This window comes from Epinephelus moara, chromosome 3 (assembly GCF_006386435.1).
Source record: "Epinephelus moara isolate mb chromosome 3, YSFRI_EMoa_1.0, whole genome shotgun sequence".
Lineage (NCBI taxonomy): Eukaryota > Metazoa > Chordata > Actinopteri > Perciformes > Serranidae > Epinephelus > Epinephelus moara.
This window is the reverse complement of record NC_065508.1, coordinates 18,211,287-18,227,081: the sequence shown is the minus strand read 5'-3', so window position 1 is coordinate 18,227,081 and position 15,795 is coordinate 18,211,287. Positions and strand designations below refer to the sequence as shown.

Here is a 15,795-nt window from a genome sequence, read left to right as displayed (position 1 = left end):
TTTATTTTTTTTATTTAAAAAGTGACATGAACTTTTCCACAAATGTTAAACCCTCATTAATCCAGATAAAACGCCTAAAACTACATTCTTATGTACAGCATCAATGCCAGCAGAGGAGCAGATATGCACATGCAAGCACCAAAATCTGTCCGCTAGGATTTGCTAGTGACTGGCTGGTTACAATAATACAAGTCCAGAAAAAGAAAGGCTTTCTAGACCGACAGTAGCAGCTTAAACGGAAAAAAAAACGGAATGCTAAGATATGGTCCACATGAGAGAGAGATGATAATCAAGACTTGTGTAACATTAAAGTAGTGTTGAAGCTGTTGATCTGGCTGCATGCTGATGCCGGATGACTGCGCCCTCATCAAGTAACTAAACACGTAAATGCATGTTTGGATATCTTCAGATATTCTTGCCACAGATAACTTCCGCTTCACTGAAAACATTGTGATTGTGTAACTGATGAGGGCTCCGCAGAGAGACAGGAAGAGATAAGACAAGAGTGGAGTCGGGCTTCAGAACGGGTCGCTGCTGATTGAAGTGTGAAACTGGTTCATGCTTCATGAAGACGCACACACACACAAGTGCAGATGTACTTAAAATGATATCTTAGCGTTTTATCTTAGAAATGGCCTCCTCAGGGTAGACTGCACAGCCACACTACCCTCAGAAATCTGATGACTGCGGTAGGAATGGTATTCTTGTAGTCATAAACCACAGAAAACATTGATGACATCTGTGGTATGACAATAAATTTCACAAATGTGCTTTGGTCCCCAGTAAGTACAAGATTATCTGATGTGACTGGATCCACTTGTAGCAACAGTTTCAACTAATTTTCTCAACTTAATCGATAAGGTGAAGGAACCAGAGGACTATAAGTGAACAGATAAACTCTTTTAGTTTGTGACTGCCCAATTATGCACCAGCAAAAACTTGAATCATGAGTGCCCAATAGCTCAGGGGGCGGAGCAGGCCTCCCAAAGGCTATGTCCTTGCTGCAGTGGCCTTGGGTTCAATGCCAGCCCACAGCCCTTTGCTGCACGTCATCCCCTTTTTCTCTCCCTCTTTCCACTTCAACAAAAATAATCTTTAAAATCTTGAATCAGACAAGATAAAAGTGCTGCAATAACTACATACAGCACAGCAGCGAGGATGAGTACTGAGGTAGAGCTGGGAGTCAGTATAACATCAATTATTATGACGGGAGACGGATATTATTTTGGGTTTTGGTTAAATTTGCTATTATTTAGAAGTTTTTTTTCCAGCTCTTGAAAGACGCATTAAAGGGGGCAACCTGTAGCTCACCTAATAAAGTGAGTACACCATGTACAAAAGGCTGAGTCCTTACCGCAGCGAGTCGTCCCTTCTCTCTATCTTAAACTGTCCTATCAAATAAAGGCAAGAAAACTGAAAAATTATCTTTAAAATGATGCATTTGAGTGAAAAAGCTAAAACTTTTTGACACAGTTTAATCAGCTGTTGCAGCTGAGTGAAATAAAGATGACCATGCTGTGCTCTTGGGCATGACATCCGCACACTAACCTGACTAACTGACATTTTATTTAAGTTAATAAATGTTGTGTAAAAGCACAAGATCAAAGCCTTGAAAAAAAAATACTGTGATATTTGGATGAGTCAGTAATGCCCTGCTACATCATGCACATGGTCTGTCCCCACATGAAGCATGAAACAGCTCTCTGGATCCATTTCTATCTACTTGAGCAGCGCAGTGTTTTGGCAAAAGCACGCCTAATAAGTAACTGAAAATAATCCAACAGAAAATCTCACTAATGTGTGAAACTACAAAAAGCTTGTGATCAGTAACGTAACATAAAGTTTGTCTTGATTATAATCCAGGTGGGAAGTGTCTTGAACAGCAGCAGCAGCAGCAGCAGTAGTGACTCAGCTGATGAGTGAGTGAGTGAGTGTTCAAGGCACTTATATTTTTAAAGTGAGGAAACAGCTCTTTTCCACTTCTGCCATAAATTTCCCAAATTGCTGCCGGGAAGGTAGCAAACCAGCAACTTCCTGTGCCAAGAACAACCTGTGCGCTACTGCTGCTGTTGCTTGATGAATGTCCGGACAAAAAAACAAAAACCAACTTGCTGTTGAAGAATGTACAGTGGATATTTAAAATGTTATTTTTACATCTCAGAATGTAAAACATGAAAATGCCAGACACTTCAAGGCTAGGGTTATAAGTAGCCTCATTCATTTCACCAGCATGGAACAGAGATGACCTATCCATCATGTTTACAAACTACACAAACACCTCATCCCATGTGTTGCAGCTGGAGTAGGTGTCATGGTAACAACTGACAGTTACTCCTTTAATCATCTCCTACACACAGTCCACAACCGAGCTGTCATCCTCCTCAGCTCCCCACTCCCCAAACCTCATCTGAGGGGACGGAGCTGCTGGATGGAGGTTGTTAATATCATCCATGGCATCTGGGTCCGTGTCATCACTGGCTCCGATCCCCATGTGACCGCCTTCCTCCCGATGCGTGCGGATGTGTTTCCGTAGCGCTGCGGGCTCCTTGAAGCTGCGGTTGCAGAAGGGGCAGCAGCACGGTCTCTCTCCGGTGTGGATGAGCTGATGGTGTTTGAGGTGCTGCAGGCGGCTCAGGCGCTTTCCACAGATGGCACACACGTACGGTTTCTCTCCGGTGTGTGTGCGCCTGTGTTTGCGCAAACCGTCCAAGTGGCGGAAGCAGTTTCCACACTCTGAACAAGAGTACGGTTTCTCGCCTGTGTGTATGCGCAGGTGGGTTTTAAGCGCACCTGACTCGCGGAAGCGACGGCCGCAGACTCCACACGGGTAGGGCTTCTCTCCAGTGTGGATGCGGATGTGCTTCTTCAGGCTGGAGATCAGACGGAAGGTCTTTCCGCACTCCAGGCAGTGGTGGGGCCGATCACCAGAGGGCTCCCCTGCTGTGTCAGAGGCCGAAGGTCCTGCAGAGTCCTCTGCCCTGCCTGGTGAAACACTGTCTACTCTCCCGGCTGCAGAAGTCCGAGCCAACTGTTTCTGTCCATCAAGTCCGCCCTGTTGCAAGGCATCATTGCATTCTCGCACAGGTCTTTGGTGACGCAGGGGCTGAGTAAAGGCACGCTGGGAGCCTCCTTCCCCTCCAACTTGAACATAGCCAAGGTCACTGTCCCCGACTCTGTTGTCGTTACGCAACCCAGGATCCTTCCTGGTGGGCTGACCGGAGCCTGAGGTTGGTCCCTGCTCCTCTTTAATCTCAAACCTGGATGGTCCCCCTGGTCCCTGAGACTGCCGCTCATCTGAAGACAAACAGAAATGGTTAACATAGAAGCAAACAAACATGGATCCATATGTCCATTTAAAGAAAGTTATTGATTAATCTGCTCCGACTCAAAGTCAAAGGGCACCCAGAATACAAAGTATAACACTCATAGTACATATTGTATATTTACCTGGTCTGCTGGAATCGGAGCACATGTGAGATGTGTTGGAAGCAAAGGAGTCCAGAGCGTGGTTAGTCACAGAGCCATCTGGCTGGATTGAAAGCTGGCACATTTTGTAGTCATCCCTCGGCTCAAACCCATGCAGCGAATCATCCACAGAGCCACCGAGACCCAAGTCCACGCCGGCTCCATTCACATTCCTGGCGTTCTGGTGGTCCCGGTCCAAGCCTGAAGTCATTGAAGCCATAGAAGACAGCGATGGGGCGAAAACAGACTGACTGATGGACTGTGGGCCTGTGTATGAGATCTGCAGCTGGTCTATGAGCTTCTGAGCACTACACAGACACTCCTGCAGTGTCTTCAGCTCCCTCTCTGACACCTCCAGGCGCACTTTGAGTCTTTCATTCTCTTGTTCCTTGTGTAGCAACTCCTGCTGAGTCTCATTGAGCACAAGCACCACTTCGCCCAGGAGAGTGTCAACAGCAGCGGACATGGCAGTCTGAATGGTCGGGGCGAGGCGAGATTTCAGCGACGTTACGGTCATGCTGCCCTGCGAGGCTCCGTATGCACCCTTGTCTGCTTTCCGATCGTAGCAGGACTCGACCCCGGTCCTCTCCGGGATGTTGATTATACTTTGTTTACGGTTTCCACTGTGGACTGAGCTGCTGCCACTATTTGAAGGGGAGGAATCCATGCTACCAGCATAGCCTGTCCTCCTGGAAGTCATAATTTTAATGTAGTCAGCTAGCTTTAATTCAGTTAGCTAGTGTTAACGGGTTATGCTAACGTTCAGGGCGCTACTAAAAATTGTCAAAACTAACTGGATTACTTGTGCGAGTTTTGTTGCTGAGATATATTTGAGTGAAGTGGCACCAAATTCATCCGCCTCATTAGCTGTTTAACTGGCGTCGCTGACAAAAACAATGTAGTCAACTCTTTGCTGGGCCTCCGCTAGCTAACATTAGCCTGTTAGCTTTAGAGCCAACAACGCCACTCGGTCAAAGACGCACTCTTGCAAGGACTGTAACTCTGCAGGAGACACGTGCCGAGGATCTTTAACGGCGTTATTCAAGTCCGTAAGTTACTGTTCAAAGACTTTGATACCATGGCCCTCAGCAGCGACTCACCCATTTCCAGTTTGTGCCTGCAGAGCTGCTGTGACTGTGCGCTGAGGCCTGTCGCAGAGAAATGACGTCAGGAAAAGAGCGCAGCGACCAGGGTGCACTGTGCCCTGCGTATTGACTTCAGGGAGAGCTTTATCCCTCAGCACGGCATTTTAAAGAATCCAGACTAATACTTTAATTAAATTACCATCTACTGGTGTTGCGGAGTAACTAGTTACACGTAGTTAAATTACAAAATGGATGTAATTATAATCAGTTACAGTTACTGAGAAAAAATATGTGATTAAATTACAGTAACAAATCAAAGAATGTTGGTGAATACAAAATGGGTTAAATCCAAATTTTGTTATCATAGTCTATTTTCTCAGGGCATGCCTTTTTTATTTTTTTGCTTTTGTTTTTTTATTGACATACTGTTTAATAAACTAAAACAAAGTAAAACAGATTTTCCAGAATGTCAGATATTACAAGACAATCAAAAAGCCAATAGTGACAAAACATTTGTGATGCTGTGTCAGTAGAGAGATGCAGAGTAACGACAATTAATAGAAAATAGTTTGACACAAAAATAGAAGTAAAATTCAACAATCAAATTATTATAACAAATATAAGACATATAATAATCTGAATTTGAGTACTTGATATTCATACCTCTTTTTTTTATAATTTAAGTTTTTATAGCATTTAAATACAAAGGAAAACACATACATTGAGAAAGAAAAAAAATACACTGAGAGTGGAAAAGTAAATAAATAAATAAAACATAAAAAAAAGATAAGTAAATAAAAATAATAATAATAATAATAAATAAAATAAAATAAAAATAAAATAAATAAAAATAAAAATAAAAAATAAAATAATTATGATGATGAAGGTGTGTGCATGTGTGTGTTTGTGTGTGTGTGTGTGTGTGTGTATGTGCGTGCGTGCGAGTACATGTGGTGTGTGTGAATGCATCATGTACACAACATCTGTCCCACACCAAGCTATCAGAGCACTTTGTCAAACAGAAAAAAATTACCACGAAAAACAGGGGAAAATAACTCAGAAAAACAGAAAATATTACTCAGAAAAACAGTAAAAAATTACACCAAAAAACAGAAAAATAAATAAATTACTCCAAAAAACAGAAAAATAAATAAATTACTCCGAAAAACAGAAAAAAATACTCAGAAAAACAGGGCTTTTTTAATTTGTCAAGTGAATGCAATACGCTTCCGTACTTTAAAGCAAAACATGTAACAATATTCCCAAACATAGGCTATGTGACAGAGTTAAAGGGAAGCACAACTATAGAGCACTTTAAAAAGATGTACCGACACAGTATTTTTAGGGAGGTATGCAGACCAAGAGGGGTGATGCTGATGGGTTGGTTTATTTATTAATCTGGGCTTGGTTGAGATGGGGTTTGTATATTTAATATCTAAGATTGTTGTTTATTTATCTATAATGGTTGTAAATACGTTTGGGATGGTTGTTGACAATATCCTTTTTTAAATGAGATATGAATACTGAGAAGGGGGTAAGATTATATAAGTGTACATTTCTTCCTGCTCCTTTTCGAGCGTGTCTGTTGTTTTGTTTTTATTTTTTTGTTTTGCTGGAAATTAAGTTATTCATTCATTCACATGTTGTGGTCTGGCCTAAAACTCGCCCCTTTCTTGTTGACCTTTTTTGACACTATCTCCAAAGCTTATGGCTGTAACATTGTGCCTTCTCCTACACTTGGTATTTTTGGTACATTCTCAGTTCTAGATCATTTCAATATCCCTGCTCACTTACAGAAGGTCATTGCCTTTTCCTCCCTGTTAGCTTCTATTTAATGGAAGGATGTGACCCCTCCGTCACACAGCCGATGGCTCAAAGATGTTATACAAACAAACTAACAAATTAAGGAATAAAAAACTTGCATCATGATGTGTTTAAGTACATATAGGACAGGCCGTCTATAGAGAGTAAGATCATAGTTCCAGGACAGGTATAGATTATTCACATACTTGAATAATTGGTCCTGGGTCCTGTAAAATCTCTTGATGGAGCTGTTGAGGGTGCATCTGATTTCTTCCAGCTTGATATTCATATTTGTTTTTCCTTTTTTTTGTTTTATGACTTGTCTGTTTCTCTGTCTTTTCCTTCCATTTCTCTCTATATTTCTGTAGATGTCTGTACTTTGACATTTTAGCTTGCTTTTCTATCTGTGGGATCAATAAAGTTTTATCTTATCTCATCTCATCTCATCTCATCTCATCTCATCTTATCTTATCTTATTTTATCTCATCTCATCTCATCTCATTTTATCTTATCTTATTTTATCTCATCTCATCTCATCTCATCTCATCTTATTAATGTCCTGTCAGATAAATGGAAAAATCTTTGTAAATGAAGTGCTAAAAAAGTTAATATGTCAATTATACCATTCATTTATTGCTTTGCATCTTTTCTCCGTGCAGGAAGGCTTTCTTATGGCAGAGCCTATTTCTGGACATTTTTCAGCTTTATTGCCCAGTTTAAAACATTTGTCAGAAAAGTAATCAAATGTAATAAGTTACATTACTTTAAAGTAATCAAACTTGTTACATTGCTTATTACATTTTTAACAGGGTAACTACTAATCTGTGATCTATCAAATTTCAAAAGTAAATTTCCCAACACTGTGTACAATGCTACTTTTGTTTCAATTAAATCTTGCATATTAAAAAGTTGACTTTTTAAGAATGCCTCACAATTAATAAAACTTGCTTTGTAAACCACACATTCACATATTCTTCAGCTTTCCTCCTGTCTTGCTGGCCTAGCCCAAGTAATTCATTCTCATCTTTTGCGCTTGCACATATTCAATATTTCTGTCTCTAGCAAGCACAATTTGGTGAAAGTCACAAATTAATCTTCTGATATTCAGTCTGGTCAGTTTTCCCCAGTTGACCGGATAGGTGGAGAAAATAACATCTAGATAGGCAACAGAGCCAATAAAATTTGGAATGACATCTCAGATAAATGTTTCTTTTCTTAAATCACTGATAAGCCAGTATGGAAGACCACATGTGTCAAGTATGAGTTTATAAAACACACCATTGATTGTCCCAAAAAACAAAACAAAACAAAACAAAACAAAAAACAGGATTAAATTAAATATTTTACAAATTATTATACTAAACAAATAAACAGACTAAATTATTTGATATATCAATAACTGATAATTAATTGCTGACATTTTCAATAAACTACTATTATATATAAAATAATTTACATTGTGATGTCCATAGGTAGGTCCTGCCTAGTCATTCCTCTAATTGAAAATCATATCATATTTCACAAATTATATTTCTTTTATTATAACATTATATAATATATTATTATATATTTATTATAATTTAAAATTAGATTATTATATTATATTAAAATTATGTTTCACAAATCACATTGTATTTCACAGTTAAATAACGTGCTAAGTAGCATGTGGCTTGGTGACCTTTTGAGAGGCGGTGATGGTCACTTGTTTCTTCTATTCAAACCTGTCATGTCTGACAAATTTGTCTTTTCATTTTTTATTTTTCTTGGTTGAGTCCATGTACAAGTGAGCTAATATGTTTTCCATTTGTCAGCCTGCAAGTCATAATTCAGGGCTAAGTGTGTCGGGACTTCCCGGCAGTGCAGCAGCCATTTGCGGAGAAAAACTGAAGTTTTCCTCTTCTCAGTCTAAAAATATACCTCCAGGGTTCAAATCTATAGTACCCACATGTCATCGACCTCTCAGAGGGACTTAGAAAGTCTAAAACCAGCTGGAAGATAAGAGTGTATCACACATTAACAGTCTGCAGGCTGATCTGCTGCTGTGAAACTGACCGTATCATGAACTTTCTGATGAAGCGCTCATTGTCACAGCGCCATCCATCATAGAAACTAATTAATGTCATCCACACCCTGTTGTGTAACTGAAAAGACACAGACCCCGCCTGGCTCTTTGCTTAATACACCCTTGTTCATGTTCTCTTTTCTGTCCATGTGTTGCCTCTTGTTAACTCTGTAGGCTCTAGGAGGCACTGTAGACTGCTTTAATAACAACTGACACTGAGGTCATCTAACAAGCCACCATCTCCCATCTCCTCACAGATATGACAATGACCCTGATGACTCTCTTTCATCAGGCTGTATTACATCCATTTAGTCTTTTTTTCTTGTGTCATGGTTTGGTGACCTGCATCTGAAAAATAAAAACTCTTTAACCCAAAATTGGGGTTTCAGGTGAGTCTCAGCTCAACCTATGAGCTCTTTACTCCTCACAGCTACAGCATATGAGGCCAGTTGTATTCTCCATGACTGTTCCCTTACATAGTGAATTCCAGCTTCTTTGCACCCGCCATCAGTTTACGGCCCACATGTGCAGATCAAAACTGCTGAACAAAGCACAAGATGATGCTCTCGGCACTTAAATCTGTGGAGAGAGTGGGTGAGTGTGTGTAGAAGCACTTTGTCATGACATTCGTAGGAGTTCCTATAGCTACTTTGATATTTTGATACTACATGGTACTTGTTTGAATGTATTTGTTTTTAATGTCCTTTGAATTGCTGTGATGTCTTGTTTTGTAATGCTGAATTTTCCGTCTGCAAAAACAAGATGCTTTGGTGCTAATAAAGAAACCTTGCAGGCACGTGCACAGACAGACTCCAGGTGGCACTTAAGCACCCGCCCTTTTGGCCTCTGACTCGATAAATGCCCTTTTAGCAAGACATTCTTTTGTATTTGTTTGTCTAAAATTCTCTATATATTTTATTTTTAAATTAAATTTGGCTCATGGCATCAGTTCTCAATTAAAAGTTTGTTGCAATGCTCGACATCTGCCCCTGCCCAACCCTCTTCGACTTCCCTTGTTGTCACAACCATCACAGTTAACGCACACAAATCGAGCGCCCCGTGGAATAGCGACCTGACCAGCCAGGTAACAAGCCCTTAAGCAGGATTTATACTTCTGCATCGAATTGATGCTGTACCTATACGGCATATGCTCTGTGTCACCGCAAAGCCTACGCTGTACCCTACACTGTAGCCTAACATGTACCTCCCAAGAAATGTAACTACACGTCGTGGTGATGCAGACCTCCTGTCTATATTTGTACGCTGAAACCATTTCCCTCAGTGGAAACAAAGCTTTCATTTACTTTAATTTCACAGATAAGAAACAATAAATTGTGAGAACAATAAAGCCTCCACAAAAAAAGCATTTCAAGTCATGTGTGTGATTTATCCTGGCTTCATATGAGTAGAGAAAAAGTCTGCTAGCTGCTTGGCAAATTCATACAATGTAAAATTCCATAGGCTTGTGCTAATAACATTAGCATATTATATTTGTTCAGAAAACGTGTTTAATATAAGACAGTTGTTTTGTCAGTCAACCTTGTGAGTTTTGTAACGTTACCTTTGTTAAATGTTGCTGTTGTCCTTGGCTTCATATGAGTAGAGTAAATCTCCACTCCTCGCTAGGCTAATTTATACAATGTAAAATGCCATAGGCTTGTGCNTAGCATGTGTTGGAAAACGTGTTTAGTATAAGACAGTTGTTTTGTCGGTGAATCTTGTGAGTTGTAAGGGAGCCACATTTTGTAACGTTACCTTTTGTTAAATTTTGCTGTTGTTCCTGGTTTTATATGAGAAGAGGAAAAGTTCGCTAGCTGCTAGGCTAATTTATACAATGTAAAATGCCATAGGCTTGTGCTAAAAACATTAGCATTGTATTTGTGATGAAAATGTATTCAGCAAAAGACTGTGAATGCTGCGGGTTATAGTGAAGCTGATTTGTGCACTTGCGTTTAAAATTGTCTCTACTAAGCCATGTTTAATGTTTGATTTGAATCAATGAAATTTTACAGCACTTCACAGAAACCTCTGCCGCTGACTAGTGTTTTGGAGGTTCAACTGCAGAGTGACAGACACACCACCGCAAATGTATAAATGCTCCCAAAAGCATAGGCTCTGCATAGAGCTGATGCACAGGTATAAATCCCTCATAAGCCTCTGCATTGTTTGTTGTGAAATTAAACCACTATGAGTATAGACGAATTCGGCGAGCGATTTGTGTATGCCGCCATCTTTCGTCATCATTGCTGCAGTGACATGTGTCAGTCATCGATTCATTGTGCTGTCATTGTGAACTGACTCTCTACAATGACAGCATCATGAATAGCTGGATTGATGATGTTAGACAGTGGCCTCCGGTAACTGATGAAGGTATCTTAAATGAGTAGCGATATTAATATAGAAATTAATCATTTGTTTGAGCGATAAGCAGGAAAGATTAGAGTAATAGGGAGATAATGTATCATTAAACACTGTGTAATATAACGTTAGCAAACGTTACGTGTGCTGACGTTAGCAAGCTAGCAAACTGTTCACTGAATTCGTCTATATAGGTAGTGAAATAAAAATGTGAGTAAGTAAAATATGTGCTACTGTATGCTGCTAACTTTATTTTTTACTTTATATAAATATTTATGTGAGGGGTGGCCCTTTTTTTACTTGAGCACATGCCCCCCAGAATGTCTGTACACGGCCCTGAAACCTTAAACCATAAAATACTGACAACTTCAACATGTTTAATTTAAGTTAATGGTTTTCTTTGTTTATTGTTTGTTCACAAAGTTGAGGTGAATCATAGAGCAATGAGTTCCACTGAATACCGCCTGCAGTTATAATTAGTAAAGTGTGTTGCAATGCCTCCTGCATCTATTTAACAGCAAGAAGGCTGTGTCTTTTAAAGATGAAATAAAGTTTAAAAATGAACTAAGAAAAGAAGAATCTGGTAACTCTAGTTTTATGGATCACATTTGCCTCAGTCTAGGAGTCATGTGGGCCAAAGCTGGCACGTCAACATGTTGTTGTTTTCCACTTGGCTGTTGGAAAATCACAATAATGATTTACTTGGTTAATAATTTGTGAAATTTGTATTATCGGGCCAATAAGTTGCATTGATCATGTCTTACTGTTCATGTTCGTTATAAATCAAACACCCGTACTATTTGTTATGCAGATCTTTGATGCTGCTATAACAGGACTGTGTAGTATTCACTTGGACTGTGTTCATTTCATACATAAAATAAATTTGTTCCTTATGGACTTGTTTGCGATGAGGAAAGCAGACCCATCCCAGCCACCCGGTGGTCCAGGGAAAAAGTGATGTGATCCAGGGCCGAAAGGGGCAGTGCATTGTTGGATTATATAACAAACCATCTAACAGTTACCATCTGCTTGATTTTGTGTTACTTCCAGAGTCACAACAGAAATATTTCTTAGTCAGTGACTTTACATCTGTCTCCAACTTGCTCATATCGCTCGTCACACCATCTCTGTTCCTATGAATTTATTTCAAAGTGTCACTGTTTCTCTCAGGGGCTTTCTGTGGATAAACTCTTTACAGACCTTCAACTGACTCACTTTACCATGAACATTATTAAGTAATGCAAAAATAGACACAAGTTTCAGTATTAGACTCCACAGACACAACCTGTATTACACAATACATAAATATACCCATGTTGCTTCATGCAAATATATGCGTCTCCTTCACACTTACACACCCACACTCTTCCCTGTTAGACCCAAACACCTCCACTCACCCACAGACAAATGCTCATACAAAACAGGAGGAAAATAATCATATAAGAAATAAAAGTAATAAATAATTTATCTAGTTATTCACAATGTTATACCTGTCAACAGAATCCTCCTGCAGAAATAAATGAAGCAGACAAAGAGCAGGAATATGACATATATGGGAGAGCGGGGTCGGTTGGGACTCGTTTGTATCGACATGAAATAAACTTTCAATGCTCAAAGACAGATACAGGTATCTACTCACAAATTATAGAGTTTTTAGACCTTAACCCAAACATGAAAGGCACAAATTTGTTAAATGTACAGGGAGTTCATTTTTGGGACAGTGGGTACGGTCCGTAAGTACGCCTTGTTCTGAGCTAGAAAATATAATTTAAATGGAAAAAAATGTCTAGATCTGAACAGCTTAAATTTACCATGTCATTTTCTCACACATTTCTTTGAGAAAAGGAAAAATTTTGTCAAGCGATTTTCATCAGTTAAGGTAAAGAGTTCTCATTGTATTGGTACCTATCATGTCAATGTGTTTCCTATAGGCTGCATGTAGCCCGTACGTTTATTTAGGCTCTTGATTTTGTTTCATGTTGCATTTTGAAAGTACAATAAAAGTCAATAAAAACAACTTGAGAATTTAAAACAACACATTCTCACTCGACGTCCAAGGTACCCTAGGTGTGTTGGTTTTGGTGTTGATGTTCTGGGACGCCGTGTCATGTTCTGCCTGTTACATACATTGTCTTTTTTTCAAAATAAACTTCCGTTTTCACAGGAAATTTACCGTTTACATACAGTCTCTTTTAAAATAAACACACTACATTGGTACAACACTGCAAACTGATATTTTTTTCCCTCAACATCAAACAAACGTGGTTATGTTGTGCCATCACACACACATGGTTGGGTTTTGGCAAAAAGAACAGGGTTTGGCTTTACAATCTTACGGGAAGCAAACACCACCCTCCTGGGTGAAAGTTGGTCCATCCACAACCCCTCCCACCTGCCCTACTCGGACTTGTGCCGCCTTAACGTTCATTGTTGTCACACTGCGTTTCCCCCGACGCCTGGCACTGTTAAACAAAATGACCGGTGGCATATCACTAACGTGAAAGGACGGCTTTTTTCGTCGATGTCTGACGCCAGAAGTCACTGCCCAAGTGTCTTATTTCAGCGACTTCAGAGCAAGACCAGGTTGAACGGAAAGTCAAATAGCTGAACTCTGCATATTTAAAATACGCTCAGGGGTTGAAATGCTGGCCTACATGAGATTCATGCTCTTTTTTTTTTGTACCCTCAGTGATTTTTCAGTGGATCTTATTAAATCAGGACAAGTCTTTGTCTTGTTTTTCACTGCATTTTGTAGATTTATAACAAAGTAGGATCTATAAACAATACTGTCCAAACCATCCCAGTGAGAGCAGACACACTTTGGACTCCTGTGTTGGCTACCAACAAAAATTAAGTTTGTTGTATGTGACATAACAAAAACAGGGATAGAAGAAAAATACCAATAGAGCTAAAAATTAACATAGAAGCTGTAGATTTTAAAAGTGTGAATAAAATGTGAGAAATAGTCAGAAGGTCTCCACTTTGAGGTTGAAAGTGACAAGGGTGTGACTGGGTACGAGCATGGTGAAAGGTATAGGCATAGTTGCTTAAATCAAATCAAATCAACTTTATTTAGATGGCACTTTTCATACAACAGTAACACAAAGTGCCTCACAGAGGTTAAAAACAACAAAGAATCAAAACAGAAAACAAAAAAGAAAGGCTGTGATGCTCCAAGCTGATGGTTGGCGGTCGGTTAATGTTGGTGCCATTGGTGAATGTGTTGCCCACATCGGCCTTTGTTGGCTTTTTTCGGCTGACTTATCATGTTGAATCGGCATCGGAGGTGGCGGAGCCCATTAGTGAATGAAGTCGCTGTGATTGGCAGTTCTGCTTAGTGCACAAGAAGAAAAACGGAAGTGAGGAAAGTAAACAAACGACGAAAGTCAAGAGGACGTGAGAATGAAACAAACTTGTTATGTGTGGTATGAATATTTGTTTTAGCCATTGAGCTCTTGAACAGAAATGGTTTGGAATTGTTTGTGTTATTGCTGCTAGGATACGGTAAATATCCGTTGTTCTTTGAACAGCTGGTTGTGTTGTTAGTGAGTTAACTGGCTAACTAGCATCTTGTATCTGTCCTGTCGGTCTTTTGGTTTTTCTTTTTGAATTACGATTACAGACTACATCCACCTGCTGCAACAGAGTTATTTCCTCGTGCTGATTGGCCGTCAGCTGTAGTTTTTGCGGTGTGTTTAGGTGTTTCTTTTTGGCCAGCACACAGGCAATGTAATGCAATGCAACAGTCAGTCTTTGTCACCAACCCGGTCTAAATCCAAAGCTGTTGAAATCACATCAAAGTAGAGTGGATGGGGGGGGGGGTGGATGAGTCCAACAAACACGACTTTAACCTGGGAGAGGGGTGTCACATCCCGTTGGATTATAAAGCCAAGCCTGTTCTTCTTTACTAAACATAACCACGTGCGCAAGTTGTTGGAGGAAAAACAACACCACTTTGCATTGTTGCACTGACGTAGTGTGTTTATTGTGAAAGAGACTGTGTGTAAAAGGTAAATTTCCTGTGAAAATGGAAGCGTATTTTGAAAGAAGATGATGCATATACTGTAACAGGCACAACTTGACAGGGTGTCCCAGAATGTCAACAACCAACACACCCAGGGAACCTTTCATATCATATATGGAAGTGGAAAGTCCATGACTAAACAATACGTGATGAAGTCAGAGTAAGAATGTGTTGTCGTCACTGCTAGTTCTCGTCAGTCCTGACCGACCCTACTCTCCCCTACATTAAAATGTAAACTGACTCCATCAGTTAAGTGAGATTTGTCTGAGGTGTTGTTTCTCAGTCAGAGCTGATTGAACTCTTCTGGTACAGGACAATGCAAGCTGATCGTGGTCACCTTTTCTGCAGACAAAGCTCAAAAAGGGCAGAGCGGAGATGTGAGCGTGCAGCTGGATTTATGGCCACAGCTGCCACATAAAGTTTCTTTCCACATGTCACATCAACAAAACATCTTGTACTTTTCCCTGGAAGTGCTGAGTGGAGTTTTCTTGCTGTTCTGTTGGTGTTATCTCAAATTATTTACCACTCCTTGTTATTTTACCTCTTGTTTTAACTTGTTTCAGTTTGTTTTTTAAGAAAAGTACCAGCATTTCATACATTAGGAATCATTCCTGGAACAAGCCTAGGCAGATTTATTTCCGGCCTTATGGTGAGCAGCTGCACAGCAGTTTCACTCCTTTCCGTTTTGCTGCTGCGTTTGGAAATAAGTGATGCATTTCATTTAGGTGAGAGGTTATGGTGGCTGAGAAGATGGGATAGACTGCCTTGAGTCACTGGCATATGTCAGGGATGACATGCTTCTGTGAATCGAAGGCCCTGACACAGACATTTCCCAATCCTATTGAATTTCTCTCAACCCTAAAAGGAAAACAAGAGCTCATTAAGAAGCGAGGCATGCTCTGAAAAACCTGCAAACCAGAGGAGGGAGGTGGAGCTGGTGCAGACAGAATAAGGGGGGGATTGTGGGAGGGCAGAAAGAAGGAGGTGATTGTTGGGGA

The 15,795-nt window shown here is 40.0% G+C and overlaps 1 protein-coding gene across 1 annotated transcript; it reads right to left on the bottom strand.

Annotated features, from left to right (window-relative positions):
* Window positions 1-1,458: 1,458 nt before the first annotated feature.
* si:ch1073-224n8.1 (zinc finger protein 70) lies at window positions 1,459-4,657 on the bottom strand. Its single transcript, XM_050040778.1, has 2 exons — window positions 3,448-4,657; window positions 1,459-3,294 (listed from the first exon to the last, which is right to left on the bottom strand). Exons 1-2 carry the CDS (start codon window positions 4,163-4,165, stop codon window positions 2,348-2,350), a joined length of 1,665 nt encoding a protein of 554 aa, XP_049896735.1. The 5' UTR covers window positions 4,166-4,657; the 3' UTR covers window positions 1,459-2,347.
* Between the last annotated feature and the right edge of the window lie 11,138 nt (window positions 4,658-15,795).

Excerpts from the sequence above, each read along its gene's own strand:
- si:ch1073-224n8.1 (XM_050040778.1), bottom strand. The coding sequence starts at position 4,165 with ATGACTTCCAGGAGGACAGGCTATGCTGGTAGCATGGATTCCTCCCCT. Across the intron at positions 3,295-3,447 it reads CTCCGATTCCAGCAGACCAG|ATGAGCGGCAGTCTCAGGGA; the intron begins GTAAATATACAA and ends GTTTGTCTTCAG.